This window comes from Solea solea, chromosome 7 (assembly GCF_958295425.1).
Source record: "Solea solea chromosome 7, fSolSol10.1, whole genome shotgun sequence".
NCBI classification, from domain to species: Eukaryota; Metazoa; Chordata; class Actinopteri; order Pleuronectiformes; family Soleidae; genus Solea; species Solea solea.
The window spans coordinates 13,915,264-13,938,638 of NC_081140.1; the positions used below are offsets into that span (position 1 = coordinate 13,915,264).

General features: G+C 39.5%; 1 protein-coding gene across 3 annotated transcripts; it reads left to right on the forward strand.

Moving 5' to 3' along the window:
* Positions 1 to 9,161: 9,161 nt before the first annotated feature.
* LOC131462060 (P2Y purinoceptor 3) lies at positions 9,162 to 22,555 on the forward strand. 3 transcript variants are annotated; one of them, XM_058632964.1, is made up of 4 exons: positions 9,162 to 9,232; positions 9,371 to 9,441; positions 19,226 to 19,671; positions 20,247 to 22,555. In XM_058632964.1, the coding sequence occupies exons 2-4, from the start codon at positions 9,418 to 9,420 to the stop codon at positions 20,911 to 20,913; spliced, it is 1,137 nt and encodes a 378-aa protein (XP_058488947.1). In that variant the 5' UTR covers positions 9,162 to 9,232; positions 9,371 to 9,417; the 3' UTR covers positions 20,914 to 22,555. The 3 variants fall into 3 exon arrangements, with proteins under 3 accessions (XP_058488947.1, XP_058488948.1, XP_058488949.1); XM_058632965.1 differs by adding an exon at positions 12,832 to 12,884 and having other exon boundaries at positions 9,208 to 9,441; XM_058632966.1 differs by lacking the exons at positions 9,162 to 9,232; positions 9,371 to 9,441 and adding an exon at positions 12,928 to 12,993.
* Positions 22,556 to 23,375: the final 820 nt, after the last annotated feature.

The following is a 23,375-nucleotide window of genomic DNA, read 5'->3' on the forward strand; positions in this document are numbered from 1 at the left end:
TTTGTGTCATTCCACTTTTAAACACTAGATGGCACTAGTGGCAAAGTTTAGAAGTGGCATCACTGTGTTTTGAGGCTTTGAACCAGGTGGTGGGCTTTTACAGGTCAAATGTCTCTTTGAGGACATTTTTCACAAATGTCTGTGGACACTAAACAAGATTTGATTTGAAGGTGATTATTTCGAGTTGTTAAAGGGCTGTTTCACCCCCCCCCCCCCCCCCCCCCCCACTTGGTCAAGTGAGGAGTAAACAAACAATTTTGATGCTGTGTTTGTTTGTCACATTCTATTACAGATTTGAACCGTTTTTTTCCCCTATTGACAGAAACACAGCGAAGAGCAGTGGGCTTTTGTTTTCTTTGATGGCAGTCACTTTGACCTCAACTTTTTTGTCAGTTTAATTTATTTTTTTCAATCCCAACTTCCTCTGTTGTTGGGCAAATGAGACGTGTATATCAGATCCACCGTCTGGTGATGGAAATTAGTATTTTTTTTTTTAGGGTGAAGTGGCCCTTTAAGAAAGGTTTTTGGGGTTTTTTCCACAGGCTGTGGACCAGTGCCATTTAAAAGTGTGGTGGTTCAGTAAAGAGGCAAACCCACAGATCATCTGGGAGAGTGGAATTAAATGTGATTCTCAATGAGCAGTTGTCCAAACATCTTTGTTTAACTTTCATTCTGCTTTCTTGACACTGAAATGTGGTAACTTAAATAAGATAAGATCAAGAATATATATATATATATATATATATATATATATATTCTTCTTGTTTCCCCACTATGTTCTAATCTTGCTTTTTTCACCTTGATGGTGAAAACGCCTCCAGAACCATTCCCAACTCTACTTTCCTTACCTCTTTCCTCTTCCCCTTCTTCTTTTTTTTTTGTTTGCCTTGCGGTTGCCGAGTCTTACTGATTTTCCATGAGTATGAATTAAAAACACTACTATCACAGTGAATAGTAGGCTCTTAAATGTCTTCGATGTTCTGCTGCAGCTTTTTTTTTTTTAATAATTGTTTTTTTAATTTCAATTTGTCAGAGATATCTCTTTTAGTTTTAATTTGACACTAAATGTGATGCAAAAAGTGGAAATTCCTTGTCTTCCAAGAAAAAAAAAAGCATACTTGTATCCTCCCCCCCAGGGTCGAGTATTAGGAACAACCCCATCTTTGGAAGTTTTAGTTTGGTACCCAGTTTGCACATGCTATGGTATATCTGTTACCGTAAGGTCGTGTACAAAACTGAAGCCCAACGTCTGTTCAGCGTTGAGAGAAGTGAATTGTATGTTAGCTATTTGGTCCAGAGTGAAGGACCAGCGTCAGGCTTGTGATATGAAGTGTAAATCTGTTTTTAATTTTTTGTTGTTTTTTTTCTTTTCAATGTTTTTTTGTTGTTGAGGGTTTTTTTTTTGTTTTGTTTTTTTTAAGATCAGTTAGTGATCTTAGTACTATAACTAAGCCAAGTTTGTAATTGTATATTTACTGTAAAATGTAGAACATTGAATAACTATTAAAATTTTCCTATAAAAGGAAGATTGTTTTGTGTGACCCTTATTTAATTAAAAAAAAACAAAAGTGAAATGTTACAACTCCACATTGACAATTATAAATATTGTCCGTAACGTGACCGTCATACTTCCCAGAAAGTGATTGAACAACAAAGAATTCTCAATTCCTGCCAAGGTTAATCCAGTTAAACTGAAGTTCTCCAGTTAAGCGTTGAGACGCGCAAGTTTACACAATCTCTACATGAGTCATAAATCAAACTGGATTTGTCATATAAACTTATAACCGATATATTCTTCTGTTAACGGCCACGTTACTATTTGATGTTTGTACAGATTCATAACTTTGAAGTTTAAAGATTTAAAGTAAATTAAAGGTATTTTATTTATGTTGTGCTAATGCCGCAGTCATAAATGTGTTATTTGAGGTCACGGCAACCACTAAAGTCTCCTTAGTTCATCTGAGTCTAAGGGAGTGTTTGTGCCAAATGTGACGAAATGTAACTTGGAAGTATTCACAAGAATTGGAGGAAGAGTCTGTCCTCAGTGTTCCTGTTCCTCCAATTATGTCGCGAGCGTGCCCACAGAAAGTGAACAGCATCTTTTGCTGAGATTACGTTTGTGTAGAATGTTTGTGAAGCATTTTATTTATTAAGACGGATTTAAAACGGCTGTGTTTTCTCCTTCCACAGTGAACCAGGGCCTAACATGGTTTTGACCTCACGCTGTGGGTAATAGCATCAATTTTTCTTTATATTCCCTGTACGGAAGCGGATGATGCGAGGACATGAACTCGCCAGGGTTTGTGGTTGACGTTTCCTGACGAGAAATATGGAAAGCAGTGAACGGGGATGTAGTACGTCTCGTCTGGCTAACGGCTGGAGAACACGCTCTGTTTCACTTCTCTCTGCGTCCATTAACAGACATCCGACTGGGGTTGAGCAACGGCAACCACGACTAACACAGCCGAACAAATACTGACACACACACACACAATGAACAATGCCACACAGAGCCTCATATCTACAGTATATTCGTATATGTGTTTTTTTTTTATTTGGCTAAAACCTAATTTGGTGATTTTATGAAACAAAACAAAACAAAAACGTTTTGACTCCTGAGCGCACACACATGAAATATGTCAAAATGCAGTTAGGCTAATGATTATTCATCCTAATGGCCAGTGCATGGCCACAGAGATCCATTATGACTAAACTAATAACTTCATTTGCCATGCTGTTTCCTTCGACCACCGCTGGGATTTATACCAGGAAAGAACACATCACAACATACGAGCTCTTAGCATGAGCTCCACAAGGGGAATAAAATCTCTCTTTCATTAGGACTAGGACAGCAAGAAAATCTATTTCAGTAATTGACTAATGAACTGTTTTCAAATACTGGCAAAGTATTTGTCTACACAGTGCTCTCCAGTCATAGGATTATTCATATTTTGTACTTTATTAATCCCCTTTAGCGAAATTCCTTCTCTGCATTTGACCCATCCTCTACTAGAAACCTTCCCCATATTACAAGCCAAGTTTCCTTTACAGAATAGAATAAAAACCAAAAAATTATGAATATAGAATAAAAATGGAGTGAGAATTTCCCCCTTCAGTTTTTCTGGTTATGCGACACATTTGTACCTGATTGTTAAAAGAAGAGTGAAATATTGATTATATCCCTTATATCTTTTCCTCTTGGCGTCCCAGTTCATTTGAATGGGAACTTGGTACTTATAATTACAGAGCGAGGCAGGTTGTGGAAGTCTTCCACTTTGTGCCTCTCACTCGGCACATTGTTGGCCGTGGCATCCGTCTATGTGACACGTCAGGGAGTGTGAAACTACTCTGGTCCGTTGTTGGAGCTTTTCTCTTCATAAAAGCAATAACAGAGTCTTGATGCACTCACTGCTGTACAGTGTGTGTGTGTGTGTGTGTTCAGGGTGTACAGTCTGTGAGCAGGTTTATAAATGCTGAGAATCCTCTTTGAAGAGACATCAGGTAAATCATAACATCCTGCCGTAGAGTACATCTGTTGTGACGGGCGGGAGACAGTTGGTGTGAAGGAGAAAACAGGTGTGGAATTATTTCTCACTGAAGGTACTTTTAAGACGTTGTGAAAAAACACCGCAAAGTCTGCGGAAAAGACTTAAAAATGCTCTGTCCATTGCAGTCTTAGGTCTATATACACACATGTTTCAGATACAAATTTTTACCTCTTTTTAAGACGTTAATCTTTTTATTTTTTACATTTTTTTTTACTCCTTTTACGTCTTTTAACACTTACATTGCTTTAAATAATTATGGTAATGGTACAACACGGTTGGCGTAGAGTAGAATTTGATTTAGTTCAGGACAATACAGTTAACATATGCTGTACAGTGTGTAGTTTGGGCTTTTACATGAACAGCATAATAACATACACATGATCCAACACGTTCAAACTACACTAAAACACAAAACTACATGCTAAAATTGCATAACCCATTAAAATGTATGCTTGTAGGTGGATATACATAACAAGCAACAATCGTCTAATGATAAGACATAATCAGTACAATAAAGTATGATAAAACTTGCTAAAACTACCCTGGATAATATACTAAAACACAACTTACTTTATTTGACTTAAGTCAAATAAACCTAATGTTCTCTATGTGGCCCTGTGATGCACTGGTGACCTATCCAGGGTGAACCCCACCTTTCACCCTATGTCGCCCGCTGCGACCCTCACGTGGAGGATAAAGAGGTAGAAGATGAGTGAGTTTTTACATTTAACTTCAAGTGGAATATGTGGATCATCCGATCATTTTGGCAGGAAAATCCTTTGTGTCATTCCTTCAAAATGTCATCTAATCAGAACAGATTGAGGTGAAATTTCAACAATACTTTCTGAGTCTAAACCGATCCTTTTATATTACACCTTTCCTCCAAATGCTGCAGTTTGTTCATCATCATCATCATCATCATCTGGGTGGTTTGATGTGTTCGTCTGTGCTGTTGCAGAACAGGGGTAAAGAAGGGCGGAGGCCTAAACTTACTCTGTTTGGATGAGAAGAGGCTCTTACACGATTTCAAAGTCATTCTGAAATATGCTGACTAAGCTTTGGGAAAATAGACGGCTTGTCTGTCTGAACACGTCTCTATTTCAACATGAATAATGGGATAATTCAGAGAAAGAGGTTTGCTGGATGTTGGTCAACTGTCACTGGGAGTGTGCCGAGTGTAAAAATCAAAAATGTAATCATCTAAGTGACTTTATAAATATATATATATATATATATATATATATATATATATATATATATATATATATATATAATCCCACCCTTTTCTCGATTTAATGCCAGGAAGAGAAACTGAGGGTGGTGATCAGCTTTCACTGCTCTCACATCTCTTTTTCTCACAGCTGGCATTTTTCATTTGAAATGCTTTCATCACCTGCACTGTTCGATTTTGTCAATGGTAAAGAAAAGTGTGTTTTTCGAGTCCTATGATTCAGGCTGTGCATTGTTTTCTGTACGATTGTGTAAGGTGGGAAAACCACAAGAGCATTTTGTGTAGTGTGATGTTAGCTGAGTGCTGCTGAGTTGAGAGCAGGCTTTGGTCTGGACACGCTGCACGGAGTGAGATCTGTTCCAATCCATCACAGTCTCTCATCAATTATACCTGATGTCGGTATGAAACGATGGGTTTACTGTGAGCATTTGACAAAAAAAATTATTATAGCCTCTGTAATGGTAATTTCAATCCATTTGTTTCAACCACCCGAGACGCCCAACTTCCCCCTGCCTAACACAAGATACCAGGTTCTTTGTGTGATGTCCAGACTCAACTTTGCATCTAAATACAACATCCTGCAGGACATCCCTGGTGTAAGACACAACCACTGAGGGTCGGTGCCAATACCTGCAACAGACAAAGGGATGTGAAACATACGCTGGGGGGTGTTCCTCAGGTATAAGTATTTGGGTCTCCCGATGCTTGGGGTCTTTTCTTTACTTTTGAACCACTCGCGTGTTGATTGACCTTTTCTTTGCAAAGAAAATAAAACCTTGTCGGCCGGCAGAAGTCTCTATTTCTCTATTTCATTCTTCACCAGCAGCAGAGTAAGACTTCCACAACACCTCCTATGCAAAAGGAATCCATGCAGTCGTGACTCACTCTCTGGCCACAGCAAAAGCAAGAGTGCAGTTCACACACAAGGAAAACAGTAATAACAAGACCTCAGTCTTCAAATCTCCACACCAGTATCCAAAACATAACGAAAACTTCCCTCAAGAGTGTTTTCTGCACTTATTTGCCTTAGAATTGGCCAAACTTATGAAGTCAAATCCACACATCAGGCCTGTAAGTGTGTAAACAATAGCTTTACAGCCTGATGATTGTACCGATTATGATCTTTGATAGATGGTGTGAAAATGTGGTTTTACCTCTGATATCTTAAGATTATTGAAACTCATTAAACCAGTGAGAGATACGGGCAGACATTTCCATTTACTTCCATACCCGTTTGCAATTGACCAATTACGATGTGCTGCCCAACCCTATAAATAAACTATAAATGAATGTGTAATCAAAATTATGGAGAAAGTCCAATTTAGCTGCAGCTTATCAGATGTATTCTGATGAAGACCGGACTCTGAGCAGGAAACAGCACGGACAAATCCAATAAGAGGACAATCAAAGCTGCGATGTAGTAACACATGGTATCTGCTTGTGTTGGTCAGCATTCTTCACCAATAGTCACAAGTAGGGGTGGGTCATATATCGCCGTCGTTCCTCGCGCAATACGATAATTGATACACCAGGACAGTCTCTGCCAGTTTCACTACTTGATGGTCTCCGGGGTTAGGGTTAGGGAAACTTGGGTGGAAGTTATGTAGCTGGAGAAGAGGGAGCTTACAGCAGGATAATGGTGGTGAAAGCTACGTTAAGGGATGCTCCATCCATGTTCAATACATAGACTTTATGCACTTTGTTCTCTATGTTGTGAAAAAAGTGAGAAATCCTACATATGGTATTGTATCGTGGCGTGCCCTGTGATTCCCACACCTAATCACAACGCATAGCCTCACGTATCAAGCACATGGTATCATTTGGAGAGGACGCTGTAGTAAGACTCTTTGGGCCCAGAACCACCAGTACAATTTTGCATCGTAGTCTATGGTTTACCCACATCACTAAATCTACCCAACTACAAATAGATTGAAAACTATCATACATGGAATAATCACAAGCAATTAAAAAATAATTGCTTGTGAAGAGACATTAAACAGAACAAAGGGAAGCAAGCAGAAAACAACGAAGGACAAGCAACACAGCACAAATGATATAATGTATTGTACAATTCATCCAGTCTCACAAGCCACTTTATCAGGACACATATTAGAGTAGCAGAAATGACACCTGCTCCTGTACACCATCTGCTTGAAGCTTCGACGTGTATTTGACAAGTGGTTACTGTTGTTTCTCTGCTCATTCTCCTTTGACATCAGCATCTACAAGAGCATTTCTGCCCAGAGATCTGCCTCAAACGATGGAGGGGCCATCTCGTTTTTTTACAGCAGCCCCAGGGGAAGCGGAAGCTTACGTCACAAAGGGGAGCTACATCCTATCTGGAATGTGTAGGCCACCATAGTTTCCTGACACGCATAGAAAAGGGATGGGTGAGTATGTCTTCTGCCGCTTTTCCACTATGCAGTTCTAGCACGGCTGTGCTCGGCTCAACTCTACTCGGGATATTTTGCTTTTCCATCCAAGGATAGTACTTGATATCTGGTGCTCTTTTTATTACCTGCTCTGGCAAGGTTCCAAACGAGCTGAGCCAATACTAAAATATAACGTCAACAGACTGCCGGGCTCCAGTCATGCAGCAAGTACTGAACTAATCTTTTTAATGAACTGATTCTAATGATTCAGTACACTGAAAAGAACTGCTTTGATCATCAATAGTTTGTGTGTTTGTGTCGCGTATAAAACAACGTCACGGCAAGTTCGTGCAGACTTGCTATGACGACCCTGCCCACGTTGAGGAGGTACTATAGTAATGGAAAACCATGCACCTGATACCAAACTGAGTAGAGTGGAGCCGTGCCGGGCAGAGGAGTGCTAGAACTGTATTGTGGAAAAGTGCCATGTTTGTTATAATAAACAGTCCCACCATGAGATGTCACTAATTTATACATACTGGACCTTTAACAAGCAGCTGACCAGGTGTACCTAATAAAGTGACCGGCGAGTGTATTCTGCCTCCTTACCTTGAGGGTTACAGGCGTTGGATTCATGTCCACACCCTCACAATCAATCTATCCCAGGACACTTGATACAAACATCAGCAGCATGCAGACACAGGCCTCAGCAGGTTTAAACCACATGTGGAGGTGGTCTGGGTCACATGGGGTTACATTCTTCTTCAAGTGTAAATGCAAATCCATCTGCAGGACTAAAAATGGGAGCTGCCTACTCCAATCATGAAATTTGAGTATTTGACACTTCTCAAGGCCCATAGGTTGATTTAGTCTATTTATGGCTACCACCACAAATCTAACACTGATCACTACCACGTGGTGTCTTTTTTCCATGAGTCTCCATGAGGACTACTGGTTTTGAGTTCTAAAGAAACTCAAGAACACATACTGGTTTTGCATTCTTTGTGTGGACACTCCCTTACCCTAACATTAACCATCACAACTAAGTGCCAAACTCTAATCCTTACCCAAACCCTAACCTAAACCTAATTTTAACCCCAACCCTAAAACAGATTAAATTGTGTGGACCAGCCAAAATGTCCTCACAAGGTCAAATGTGTCCTCACAAAAATAGGTTTGTTTGGCTAGGTAAGTGCACTTACCTGCCAGACCATCAGAGGTACAACTAGGCTTTAGGGATGGGAATTGGTACTGGTCCGTATCGGTATTGTGCCGATACTGGTCAAAATCACTGGATCTGATATTGGAGAGATAACAATTAAACATTATTACAACACAAACGTTATACATCGCATGCTTCACTGTGCAAAGCATTTTAGCCGAGTCATGTTTGGGCTGTTTATTTCTTCTTTTTTGGAATGATGTCTTTGAAACGACTCAACACAACTTCATAGTTCATAAATGGTTTAAAATGACATGTATAAGACTACTATCAGTAGATACTGGAGTTTGTAATATCAGACACAAAAAAGTGGTATCTCCCTATCCCTACTAGACCATTTGCTCATGAATTAACAATGCTCCAGTGTTAAAATAACCACACAAGTGTATTTATTTAGTTAGTTATAGAATAAGTGGTACTATGGTGGTGGTGGTGGTGGTAGATGAGTATTAAGTTCGCAGAGACCTGTCTGTGATATTAATTACTGCGAAACAAAATACCCAGCCTGCAACACAATCGACTGAGGCGTAATATTGCAGGGTGACCTTGCTTCTCGATTGGTCTCCACTGATTTCAAGATGACGTCAAATCTTCTATTGGCCAATATAAATCATCTCCAGCTCTACCGTGAGCTGTTTATTATCTTGACACAAGCTGAGTAAACATGTCAACTTGTGTATTTACTAAATCAAGTGTTCGGGCCGATCAGAGTCAGACAGTTCCATTAACTATGTTCTGAGTTGTTTTCTTAGCGGAGCGGGTGCACGAGTCAGTGCGCGCGCACGCGCCCGTGACCGCGACGCTGCAGTCAGTCAGTTAGTTAGTGGAGCGAATGAGAGCGCGTGCAGCTTCGCAGCAGGTTGGTTCAGGGACAGAAACACTTGTTTTATTTTAACTTTCTCGTATCGTCTCTAAAATAAAATCACGTAGGAGTTCGTCACACTTTGTTTGTGTGTTTTTTTTTTCTTCCCGCCACGCTGTTTTTGTGGTGACACAGAGAAGAAGAAAGCAAGTCTTTACCATGGCTGCGTCGCCAACTTGTTGATGTTGCCACTGAATTTACTCAAGGTGAGTTTTATTTATCCGTTTGGAGTGTTATATTACATGTACGTTTGCTCACGAAGCCGTACCTGTTTGTGTAATGTGTCGTTTCTGCACTTGAACCACGAGTACCTCTAAACAAAATAATAAATTCCACGGGCATAGCGTGGCTGTGTTACACAATACCGGTCTTATCATGCCAACTAACTCATCATGGCGTTTTAGTTCCACTGTATTATTACTCTAGTGTTTCATGAAAGTAAATGAAGTGTTTTAGTAGAGAGGTGCACAACTAATCGTAAAAGTATAAATCATAAATTGGTCATAAATCATAGTATAAATTGTATCAAATATCCAAATCGAAAGAAACTGGCATTTTATACTGTGCTGCAGGAATGATCCTGTTAAATGTTGCTCTTCAGATGAAGAAGAGTGTTTGTTGTTTTTCTTTTGGTAAAAATGACAGTTAAGAGGGGATGATGTCACACCAGTAATGAACCCTTGTATGTCACGATCGATTATCACGATACAACTGTACAAGTCATTCTGTTTATTGAAAATAATTACAATATACGTCAAAGAATTAAAGAGTGAATCTTCCAGCTGAGTTTTAGTCGTAGAATTCCATAATTTTAAGACAGAAAGAGACAAACACTTGTAAAACGGAAACAAATCACTTATCTTAGGTTAAAACATTCAAAGTGATGGTGTGTTGTATCTAAAAATGGGTTTGCATGAGGTATAAATATTAAATGGTTGATGGTGAACCTTTATTGTGTTGGTATGGAAAACATTTTTGTAATCAATATTTTTTTATGGCCACTGGTGCTAAAACAAACCCACTGAGCATGTCTGAGTAAATGTCTTTGTGTTATGGTGGAGGAGGGTTTGTTGTTGCGTGTACAGTTATGTGTTATGTGTACAGTTGACACAGCTCTGTGTGCTTTTGTGTGTCTGTTGTGATAACATTGACTGCATCTTCACTCCTCACGTTACCTCCGATATAAGCTGTAGACAGGTTGGTTATTATTTATTCATGTACTGTACATTAATCTTGACATTACACATTTTTTTTGCATTGATTGTTGGTTCAGTTTCGTTCTTATTCATCAACCATGTCTTAAATATTGCACATTCAATCTGGTTTTTATGTTCAGATTTGTATGAGGAAGGTGTGTCCACAAAATAACCATCTGAGAAAACTCAGTATACCGTTGTATGTAATTAATTTACTTTATTGTAAAACTAATAGTGACAGAAAGAAACCCTGAGAAACTAAAGGTTGAACTCTGTCATTTGATGGGTTTTTTCTTAAATAATACAATATTGATTCATGGACAAATTTATCAATTAAATGCCTTAGTAAAATATTTTATTATATCAAACTTTTGCATAATTTCTTATCATATCATGATGCAGTAACCCAGAATCGTTGAGACAAGTTCCCTTGTGTAAAACCTTGCATTCTTGTTGTGGGATCTTTGACACAGTTTTTGGCTTCAAGCTTCAGGTCAGGCTTCTGTGGGTGTTTTCTGTCTGACTGGGAGCACACTTTGTGTTGCACATATTGACGGACAGACAGAGAAAGACAGAAACAGAGCAAAGTTAAGTGCATGGCATTATCAGGCAGAGTAAAGCTCGGTGTTAGCCACAGGCCTCCTTAAGAATTGGTAAATTGATGTGAATGTCTCTGGTCTGAGTTGGATTTAGAGCCCTGGCTCCAATACTTTTAGTCTTAATTGAGAACTATAGTGGCCAGAGCCAATGTTTAAAAATACTTTTGCCAGAGATGCATTGAGGATTCAATCAGTGAAGACAGTCAAGAGTGTTTTTCCGTCCTTTTGCTTTACTGACATTGCATTCACTTGCTCTTCGCACCACAAACCCATGACAACAGCAGCCACCACAGGGCGCAGGCTGACAGCTACTCACCACTCTGGTAAGACTGTTTGCTTGACCAAACATGCAATTCAAGCCATTACAGCAACCAAAAAAAACATGTTTTCCTTTATTAATCTTGAAAGAAGATAAATAGCATTTACCTTTTAAGCTGATAAAAGCAGAGTCAACAAACAGAGCTGGTACTATAGGTCATGCTTTTGTGTGTAACTGAGATTAATTATTATTAGTTTTTGGGTACCTGCCCTGTTGAGGTTTCAAACGGCCACTGATTGGTCAGAGAGTTTCGTCGTGAGCATGACGTCCGACACAAGAATCAAACCCGACAAAAAAAAAACGGCAAGAGTGTTACAGCGAGCATACATGGCTGCTGTCCACAAATCCGCCACACAGGCGGCACAAATGAACAGGACCGGTGCTGGATTCAACCTGTCAGAGTTCAATATATCACAAAATATGACAGGATGAATATCTGATCCTATCTGATCTGATCCTGATGCCCTAGCCTGCTTTTTGCACTTTTGGATACAGCCGGAGAGGTCATTATTCCAGACCTGCAGTATCCTGACATCTTCAACTTCCTGTTTAACTTCCCTTCATCTTACTCCAGAGAGTCATTGAAAGTTTACAAGAGCCTGGAGGGAAAGAAATGGACACAATCTGACTTTGTGACAAACAGTCAACTCTGCTCGGTCTACTGGCTAAAGATAGCATTGTTGTCATTGGAAGGGTAAGTGTTGCGTTATTAGCATAATGTAACATAACAACATTAGCAACGGGCAGTTTAATGTAAATAATTGCTGTATAAACGTTGCTGTGCAGACTTGTATGTCAGTTAGACTGAGTCCATTATTTACTGAGAGTTAACCACTGAATCCATTGCTTGCTCCGTCTTCTTCCGCTCGATTCACCACCACCGTCTCTGGATCTGTGAGGATCCAGTAAAAGCCTTTCCTGATAGCCTGTCTCTGACTGTTTAATCATTCCAAGGCGCAACATCTGTCAACCATCTTCCCTTTTATGATGAAAACTACCAGCAAAGAGATGAATTCAAGAGAGATTTGTGAAAGAGTGTCAACATGCTTTCTGTTATGTGAAGGCCACCGTAGTTCCCTGGTGCACTTGGGAAGGGGAGTGGTAAGAGGAGGAGTCCCACTATTTGATGTCTCTACACATTGGACCTTTAAGCAGCTACTGATCTAATTGTTGTCAAATTGTGTTGATCGCATCTGCTGAACAAAAATGGGTTAAAAAACCAAAACCTCTTAGGTCTACATATTTCCTCTGTGACAGCTGTGACTTTTGTGTGGAAATGGTTAGATGGATATGTTACTAGCTAAAAAATGAAGATGGATGCCTCCACCTCATGGTGGATCCTCATTTAGGTCCCGGTGAGCAATGACCCACTGTCCTGTCTGGAATTCACTTGTTTCATCAGAGCTACATTCACTTCCCCAGTGTTTGGCAACCACCTGACAAAATCAGTTCACTGCTGTGTATCTTTCTCATTCTCCTCAGTCCAAGTCCTGACGGGAACATTCACCCTCTTGTTTTTTCATCTGCAAGTTAAGGTGAATCATTGTGAGCAGAACAATGGCGTATTGCAACTTGCATCCTTCTGTGTGTGTGATCTGTATTGAGCTCTGAGCTCCGTCTTTCCACCTGTAAAGTGGAATAGAAGTAAGTGGGTTTACATTTTGGTTTGGTATTTCTAATATTTGTGAAGCGTTTACAAACATCATCTGTGGAAATTGAACAGTAAGTACAAAGACAAATTTTACCGTAAATGGATGTGCTGCCTGCTTGGTCATTTGGTTTGTTGATTTTGGTTTGGTTTGGTTTGGTTTGGTTTGAAGTATTTTTAATGGGACCACTGACTGAATGTATTTGAGTGTAATTCCATTGACTCATATCTATTTATGATGCAGATGTTTTGTTTTTTTAAATAAACATTCTTCTGTGTGATGGCCTCAGTGCCCGTCCTCAGGATTTATATACTCGCATCTACCAGCAGCACATGTATGTGCACATGTGTTCAGCTGCATCTATCTTTGCTGGGAAATGAAATAATGTTTGTATATCACAGCAAAGCGGATGTTTATGTTTCTCTGTTGATGTGTGCACATATTGGGTGCATGTCCGTGTGGTTGTCTTTATGCCAGACAAATGATATATGTGATTGTAAACATACGGTTCCTAAGGACTTTCCTTCCTGGTCATTTTTTGTGCCATTTCTTAATGAAATTACAGTGAAATCAATACCGTGTACTATACATATGTGTCAGCCTCTCTGAACGTGTGTCGGCACATGAGTGTGTGCTGTATTTCATTCAGACAGTGTGCAGAATTGGTCATGAATCTTTGATGAACGTGACTAGGGACAGAGCATGGATGAGAAAGTAATTGCACTTGAATGGTTCCCTGGTTTCTCTCCCCACACATCATCTCATCTCATAGAAGCCCCCAGAGATTATATTTGCTGATGTTAGAAGAAGACCCCCTTACACTGAACCAAACAACCCACTTCATGTGTTTTGATTTAATGGAGGATAAAAAGAAAATCAGAGATGTGATATGTAAAACAACACCATCGGCATCAGGACAGACTATTGATTTAGCAGAAAAAGACAATACTGTCTCATTCTCTCCTCTTCTTATTTTACTTACTGTTGAACAGCAATGAGGAACGGAGGCACAATAATCTTGTTGTTGCACTGGCTAGTACATGCCGCAACACTTGTTGAGATTAAATTAACGGGAAAGAACTGTGCAGCTGGCCACTAATAAAGACTTGCTGCCACAGCTAATGATGTGATTGCACACTAATTGGCCACTTTATTATATACACCTTTTCAATTATCGTAAATATCTGATCATTCAGGCATGTAGACATGATCAAGGTGACACGCTGAAGCTCAAAATGAGTGTCAGAATGAGGAAGAAAGGTGATTAAAAGAGGCTTTGAATGTGACATGGTGCCATATGAGTCAGCCTGAGTCAGAAACTGCACATCTGTTGGGCTTTTCATGCACAAATATCTTCAGGGTTTACAGAGAAATGTCAGGAAAAGACAAAGAATCCAGTTAGCAGCAGTACCGTGGGAGAAAGTGCCTTGTTGATAGAAGAGGTCAGAGGAGAATAGAAATATGAGATGACAAGGGTTTTATCTGTATTGTATCTCAGTTGATTCTTCTTAGGTTTTTGCCTAAAGTCACCTTGAGGTCTTGGAAATTGTTAACAGCATATTGTTGAGTTTGTTTGTGACTTAATTTGACTAAATTAATTGCAGCAATAATTTAACAAATATCTATATCATTCAGAGCAGAAACTCTGTTTTTGTCCCCACCAACAAACAATATATAGCGTAAAGTGATTATTTCTGAAGCCTGGGCTTTTAGTCACCTAGACTTGCTTGCGTTAAGCTGAAGATGTTTCACTTCTCATCAAGAGGCTTACAGTATGTCAATGTTGTGCTACTGGACATATCTGGACAGGGGCCTCAGAAGCTTTGCAGAATTTTTAGCAGCCTTAAACGTTTTAAGTTTGGGAAGTCCTGCTGAAAAGACCTTGACATGTGGTGCTTCTTTAATATCTAATCATAATGTCCTCAGCTGCAGCTAGTTACATTCTTGCAATCATGGGTTTATAAATAATCTTGCATCACCTCTAGCTTACCCTTCTGGCAGACGTGAGGGCAATAATGCAGTGTGTGTGTGTGTGTGTGTGTGTGTGTGAGAGAGATGCACACTGGGAGGGAGTGTCCCTGTCAGCAGCTGCTAACATTATTCCTGTAGCAAAGCTATGTCCATTATCCTTGTGCTGATATGTGACCTGTTTTTTTTTTTTAGTTGTTGAGGTTTAACTGCAGGGGAATTGGTTCAAATGGTAGTACTGGAGTATTCGCTAGGAGGTGGGTCAACATATCGATTCAGTGATATATCGTTGTCCTTCGTCAAGCAATACGAGAGTCAATACGCTAGGTAAATATTGATATTTTAATTTTGATAAATGAAGGCACTCTAAAGTCCCTGCCAGTTTCAATCGCCAGGCATCACTACCTCATGTCTCCTTGCGGCGCCACTGCTCAAATGAATGAGGTGAAACCTGGGTGGAAGTTACCTGGCCAAAGAAGAGGGAGATTACAGTGGGATAATGGTGGAGAAAGCTACGTTAAGAGATGCTCCATCCACGTTCAATACATAGACTTTATGCACTTTGTTCAGCAAATGGTGGCTGTTTTAAAAAGGTAACTTTGTAAGTTTTACTTAAGTGCATTTTAAATGAGCGACCTTTTACTTTTACTTTAGGGAATCTTAAGCCACATCATTTCACTTACTCAAGTGAAGTTCCATCGGTAGAAGTTTTAGTACTCTCTCCACTTCCCTGCAAGGATGTCAAAATTCAGTTTCAAATCTTAAAAGTTGAACTCATTTGTTGACAGCCAAAAATAGATAAGTCAATTTCATCCTCGTGATGAGTTGTTTCTTTTTTATATAATTAAGACCACATGACGGGATAGGGCCTCCTTTAAAACGCAAATGGTGCTAGTTCACCTGATATTTCATATGTATTTTGTGTGTTTTTCTAATTCTCAGTAATAACCATGTTATTAATAAACCTCATTTTGTATTTTGGGTATTACATTTAGTACATTTACATTTTAATGGATAAGAAAAACATGTTATATTTAGTGTATTAATTAGATGAAATGAGTTGATGATAATCCAAATGTATGGAGAGCAAATCAAATATTTGTCTTAATACATGGGACACATGGGAATGTTTTAAAACTTCCAAATGGTGCAGAAGAACCACTGAGTTTTCCCACAGCAGAGTTTTAGGAGAAGATGTATGAACACGTTCCAGGGAACCTGCCAAAAATGCCACAACCACGTGACCTGAAAGCGCGAGTGAGCAAAAGTAAAACTGACACCTTCACACCCACATTGACATCGACAAGTCAGACGTGCAAAAGTCACTGAGCAATGATTGTCAGGATGAAGTGTATCATGTAACCTTAAATGATACCTTTTGTTTGTATATTGTGAGAATCTTGTATCGCAATACTTATAATCACAGCACAGAATAATTATTGACTGCTGGCATGAATCTGGTAAAATGAAATTTGAGATTTTCAGATGAGTGGTTTCCTTGCCATTTTGGGCTACGTTGGGCCTTGCCATGTTAATCTATTTAACCACAATTAAACTACGTTTAATCCCACTGAAGAAATACAGTAAATGTAATCTGGAGAGAGGCTGTGAGCAAAGACATCACAGACACACACAGAGTGCTGCAGATATGATTACATACTGTAGAGCCTTCTGATTACTGATTGATTTGTCTCTAACACACACACACACACACAGGTTTGTGTTCATTTGTTCTGTATACATTTAAAAACTAAACGTGACATACTTTTTATGTTTTTGCTAGGGTTCCATTCGCATGTATCATTAATTCAAAGTGGATTTTCAACACTTCTGTAGTAAAATGTGTACATTTTTGTTTCTTCTCCACTGAAGCATTCACCCATTTCTGATATGCTGCCCTTTTCCTCCTACTTCAAGCATAACAACTTGAATGCAAATTTTCTTTTTTTTTTATTTTCCCTTCAGTTTTTTTATGCATAAAATAGGCTGATGGAAACCCTATTTAATAATTGTAAATGTGGGATGGGAGTGTGGTAAATCCAGATTAAAGCATAGTCTTCAGTATGAAATAAGATCATATATATGTAATCTTTTATTCTGTTTTCAATTTACATTGCAAATGTGTATGTGTATAACAAACACGCACACATGAATGCACAGTGACCCATCTTCAGACTGGAGGCTCAGCTGTAGTTTGAACACGTGGATACTTGACAATAAAAGTTCATTTGGATTTTAGGTTTGGTAATACTGCAGTAAGCGGCCCTAAACATGCTGCTGCCCAACTTCTGAATGAAACGAAGGTGGCCCTCCTCACCTTAAAAAGATACCCATTTTTGACATGAACTCTGATTCATAGAGTCGATCATTACGTCATTGAGCTTAAACCGAGAAAAGCCTGTCAACAAATCAAAGCTCTGAATCGTAAATGTCAACAGTAAATAAAGCGTTTGTTTAATCTTCAGTACTCTGTGGTTTAGTGTAGTGAAATGTTTTATGGTTTGCTGGCACGTTGCTCCTCTTCCTCCTCCTCCTCCATTTACACGAGCAGGAATTATGAAATTGTGCGTCACTGTTGAGATGGTGATTATGAAATCAGAAATCTGCATGGCTCTCATTTTTGAAAACACACATACAAAGGCTTGTTGGCTGACGAGAGGATTAGTTGTGCAATTTCATGAGTCATGGTCTGATGAGGCTGTGGAGGAAGTGGCTTCAGAGAATCACTTACTTACCAACGTGCTATCGTGAAGGAAATGGCTGTGATTGATGTCGGTGGTGGGAGCAGCAATTAAAACTGTGTAGCGGCCTGTTCCAGACAGTGTGAGGTGGGAGTCCAGACAGTCTGCAGTTGTTGTCATTACAAAACGTGCAGCTGCCCACCCAAATTTTTACAAACAAGGGCAAAATGTAATTATTCTTTCCTGATCAACCGACTCTTGTTTCGCTATAACTGTCACGGGACAAAGAGGTGTTATTTGTGATATTGCTTGAGGGTAATATTTCATTACATTTCATTAGACTGATAGCTGTGTTTTTTTAATTAACTGATATGTGCTTGTGGGGAAAAGATCCTAGTGTTTATAAGTCTCAAGGCGACTGATTTTGTTTGTTTTTTTGTAAACATATTTTTCATTATTGATTTTCTGAATCCAACAAGTACTGATCTCCTGCACCCTCTTGTGCAGAGTTTTTTGTTTTTTTGCGGAGGGAACATCCTCAAAGAAACACATGGCATTCATACTCCCATCTGAAAAAATCATCTCAAAATGGCCCAGCACAATTAAACGATATAATATGCAACATTTCTACATCAAAATATCTAAAGCACATGTTCTTGAGCAGTGTACCTACATTGGCCAAAGCTTTTCCATCCATCCATCCATCTTCTAGTCCACTTTATCCGGGGGGATGCTGTGCCAATCTCAGCTGACATAGGGCAATAGGCGGTGTACACCCTGGACAGTTCACCAGTCCATCCCAGGGCCACATGCAGAGACAAACAACCATTCACTCTCACACCTGTGGTCAACTTAGATTGTATGATTTTGGAGAACCTGGAGAAAACCCACACTCACGGGGAGAACATGCACACTCCATGCAGAAAGGCCCTCGTTCAACCCGGGTCTTCTTGCTGCAAAGGCAAGAGTGCTAACCACTACAACCATCTGCATTTATATTTGAGGCGATCATTTATTTCATTTCATTTTAATGCGTTCATCCACTTCACCCGTTTCTGCTATTGTGAGATGACCGTGGAGGCTTTACAGAACTTTGATTGAAAGAATGAGCGCCATAACAGGCAGCATGTACACCGTACACACACTTGACAAAAACTGCATGATTTTGGTTACCTGTGTCAGCCATAAAGCTCATAGCGAATGTGCAAACACACTTGTACTCTACCGTATATGACAGCTATAATTTCCGGGCCAAACTCGTGGGAAACATCAGTGAATAAGGAAATATTTGGTACTACTAGTTGGTTGGTGAGTTTTATCCATTTTATTGTCATTAATACATCATTGCCTTTTGCTGTGTGATGTGTCACTGCGGCTCTTCCTAGACAACAATTCCCAGGATGCCACACTGCTTCATGATGTCTTCAAACTAGGTCTTGTGTTATTGTTTTGATGGAGAGACCCCTAGTGGCGTGAATCACATACTGTGTGTTTAATTGTGCAGATTCACATCATCATGTATTCCTGTTGCATTGTCACTGTTGAACCCCCTCTCCTCTCTGCCTGTCTCTCCTGCAGAATGTGAAGATGCCACATTCTGTCGACTCTCACCCGACCGAAACTCTCATCTCCAGAGCTTTCTCCTTGGACATTTTCTCCACCAGCGAAGAATCTACAGAGTCCTACACAGTGGACAGCCTCATCACCAGCGCCAGCAACTTCAGCAACGTCAGTGGGATCGGCATCCTTCGCTGCACCTATAAGGAAGATTTTAAACGTATTTTACTCCCCACTGTATACACCCTTGTTTTCCTGCTGGGCCTCCCTCTCAACGCCGCTGTCATCCTGAAGATATGGAGAACAGGGCCCAATCTGTCCAAAAACAACATCTACATGCTCAACTTGGCCACAGCTGACTTCTTGTATGTGACGTCACTTCCTTTGCTCATCTACAACTACGGCAGTCATGACTACTGGCCGTTTGGGGAGTTGGCCTGTAAGCTGGTGAGGTTTCAGTTCTACAGGTGAGATACCCGACTGATTATTGGTCAGAATCCTTTGAACAGTACAGTTGTATTTTAATAGTTTAACAGAAAGTGACAGAAATGACAGTAAGGCAACATATGAAGCAGCATAATATGCATTTAAGAGGGTATTTAAGATTGTTGTGTAGTAAATATCAGGGTCAAAACGTCACATATCCCTCAATATTTATAGTTATTAAAGTAGTCGTCATTCCCAACATCAAGGCTTGTTGCAAAACTAAAGGACAACACACATACATTATAGAGAGGCAAGACCAGGTTCAGAGTGAACAGTCTTTTGTGTACCAATCATCTCTCTCTTAATCCAAGGCACGTCTGCCTGTCTGATAATTGCGTAACTGCCCAACGGTGCAAACTTGGCAGGTGACAGATGTATCGCTAAATAAGCCACTTCCGCCGTCTATAATAACCATTTGGCATTCTGTACATTCAGTACCTTTACTGTATCACGTGTCAAATACAAACTTGAGCTGACAACATGTCACCAGCAGTACACTCCAAAAAAAAAATTAACTTATTAATGATTGTTTCTTTCTTGTTCTTTATTGTTTCAGTAATCTGCACGGCAGCATCCTCTTCCTCACCTGCATCAGCGTGCAGCGCTACGTGGGTATTTGCCATCCTCTGGCGATGTGGCCCAAGCAGGGAGGCCGCAAGCTGGCGTGGTGCATCTGCTTAGGCGTGTGGGTGGTGGTCGGCCTCCTGTGTGCTCCGACTTTTCACTTTGCTGCGACAGGAATCCAGCGCAATCGCACAGTTTGTTATGATTTAAGTCCTCCGAAGCTCTCCGTTGACTACTATCCCTACGGCATGGCCCTGACCTGCCTTGGCTTCTTGTTGCCTTTTACGGGAGTGATGGCGTGCTACTGCCGGATGGCCCAGATCCTCTGCCGCCCGGTGTCCTACTCTGCAGCGAGTGCGGAGAAGCGGGAAAAGGCGGTGAGGATGATCATTGTGGTGGCGGCAGTGTTCTGCATAAGCTTCCTGCCGTTTCACCTCACCAAGACCATGTACCTGGTGATACGCACTGTGCCCGGCGCGCCCTGCGAGACCAGAAACTTGTTTTCCATCATCTATAAAAGTACAAGGCCATTTGCCAGCATGAACAGCTTCCTGGACCCGATTCTGTTCTACTTCACCCAGCCACGATATCGCCGGAGCACCAAGAAGTTTGTGCTCAAGGTCACCACACTGAGGGACAAGGTCACCAGCAGTGTGTGAGCAAACAACAGTGATATTATAAAGTTATAAAAGTTTTTTTTTTCACTTTTCCTGATGTGAATGAACTTTTAATTGTAAACGTATTATTCCGGCTTTTAACTGCTCTGTAACAAATAACTGTACCTTCCTTTTCAAGGGTTTGAGAAAAGATTTAGACGCACTTGTGATTAAGACACCCTTTGAAATGCAGCTTGAATGTTTTAATGAGGAAAAACACTGACTGAAAAAAGTAGGAGATTTAGAAAACACCTTTACAAAACGTTTAACTTTTTTGTTTAACACTGTGAAGTATTCCAATTCATCACATCTCCACAGGATATGCTTTACTGTACGGAGCTTTCCATGTAGGACCATTGTAGATACATGTAATGTGAAGGTGTAGATATGACCGTGAAAGGGAAGACAGAATAACTGAAACCCACAGTGGCACTGAATGACGTATTTTATGTCAAATATGTGGAGTACTACTCATAAAGTGACTCAGATTTTCATGTACTTCAATGAGGTACATCTTGCTATTGCCCTTGCTACAGCAAGGGGAACAAAAAAATGAAAATGATAAATTGAATGAATGTGCACTTTTATGTCATATTATACTTTTTATATGAAGATTTATCGGTTTCCCCCAATATTATTATTCAGTTTGATAGCTTGTAATTGCATAACATTACCACTGGATGGCGTTTGCACCCCACTGTTGTATCGACCACTGTTATGAAATGTCTGCGGTCTTCAGCATAAAGGTTCTTTATTTACTTAATATACAGGAAGTAACACATATTAGTTACATAAACAAATGAAATCTATACAAATGTTTGTGCCAACATGTGTTTATACACTTTTAAAACCAATGTAATGGTTTAAAAAAAAAAAAGACTATATTTCAACACTGTGAGTTGATGTTAGAATAAATGAAAAATAGGGTGTGGAGATATGTGAAAAATAAGCTCAGTATCTTTAATACTAGAGTAGATGTGAATTGTTTAGTGCTTAATACTGTTTGTCAGTATTGTTCTTTCTATATATACTGTAGATAAAATGTAGTCTATGGAGTTAGACTAGGTAATTGAATTACTGAGTTTATAATTTATGATCCATATTGTTCATTAAATGAACATACATGTACTGTAAATGGGCATTCAGATTATTTGTTGTTGTTAAATAATGGCTTTTGTTTTTTTTTTTTTACTTTTTATTAGAGAATAATGGGATTTATTTTTGTTTTGTTTTTATATAGTTTACTTGATGTTTTTTGTGTTGTCTTGTTGCTCTTCATATCTCCTCTTGCCTCTTCAGTCTCTACACTGCTGTCTTCTTTTCCTAGTTATTAGAAACTGAGAAAGAGTGAGTTCTCTGGATTACCAACTACACCTTTCTTCAGGAAATGCACTTTTTGTTTTCATTATTATTCACCATAACTGTCTGATATGTGGTGTGTGTGGTCAGTTTTGCTAACATTTGTGCCAGTATTATTTAGAAGTACATTATACTGTAACACAAAAGTATAGTTTTATTTTGTTACACAGAGATACTGTAATTATGTTGGAAAAACATTTATCAACGTGTTTAGTTGCCTGAAAAAAATATGGCTGTACTATAATGTAAAATGAATTCAAATGGATATTAAAAATGAATGCAAGTAATCCAAAATCTGCATTGTGATGAAATGATTTTCATATTACACCATGACCTTTGACAATCACTGCCCTTTAGAGTTAGGCAAATATAATAATAGCTGAGTGGATTTTTCATCATCACATTTTAGTTTATGTATATATTATATGTTTGCTGTCCATATTTGTATATCTTAGAATTGAATCATAAAAGAAAAATACCTTTTTCTCAAATTTGACTGTAAATCCTTGACTCTGACAAGCTCACTTGACGAGTTTCAGCAGTCACCAATAAGTTTGGGTTTATTTCAGGAGCCATCAGACAGTTCAACAAATGATCCATGTGGACAGTGGGGGGCGCTGCTGTGTCCATCAACCCATCTACTCCTCCCTGAGTGAACGTAACACAGAATTCCCCTTTGGAACAAAAGGACCTGCAGTCACAGACGACCGCATGGGAAGCTCCACAGAAGGGTTATTGTGCATAAATTCAAACTTTTCCCCCCCTTCCCTGAATGCTGACATTAATTCACCAGCATCATAACACACTTGTGTACACAGCTGAATATGCAGTGACCACATTAAAAAGTCAGCGTGAATCATTCACTGGCTTATTGTGTGTATTCACATTCAAAGAAGATACAAACACAGGAAAAGAAGACATATATTTCCATGGAAATCATTGTTGCTTATTTAGTGATACTTGACATTTTTAAAACGTGTTATAATAATGCAGTGGGTCAAAGTGCAGTCTCTGAATGTGCAGTTGTTTTCATGTGTACAACTCTCAAAAGTGCTTGTGTCTTTTTTTTCCGCAAGGGAAAGAGCTATATTTGCGTGGAGTGTGTG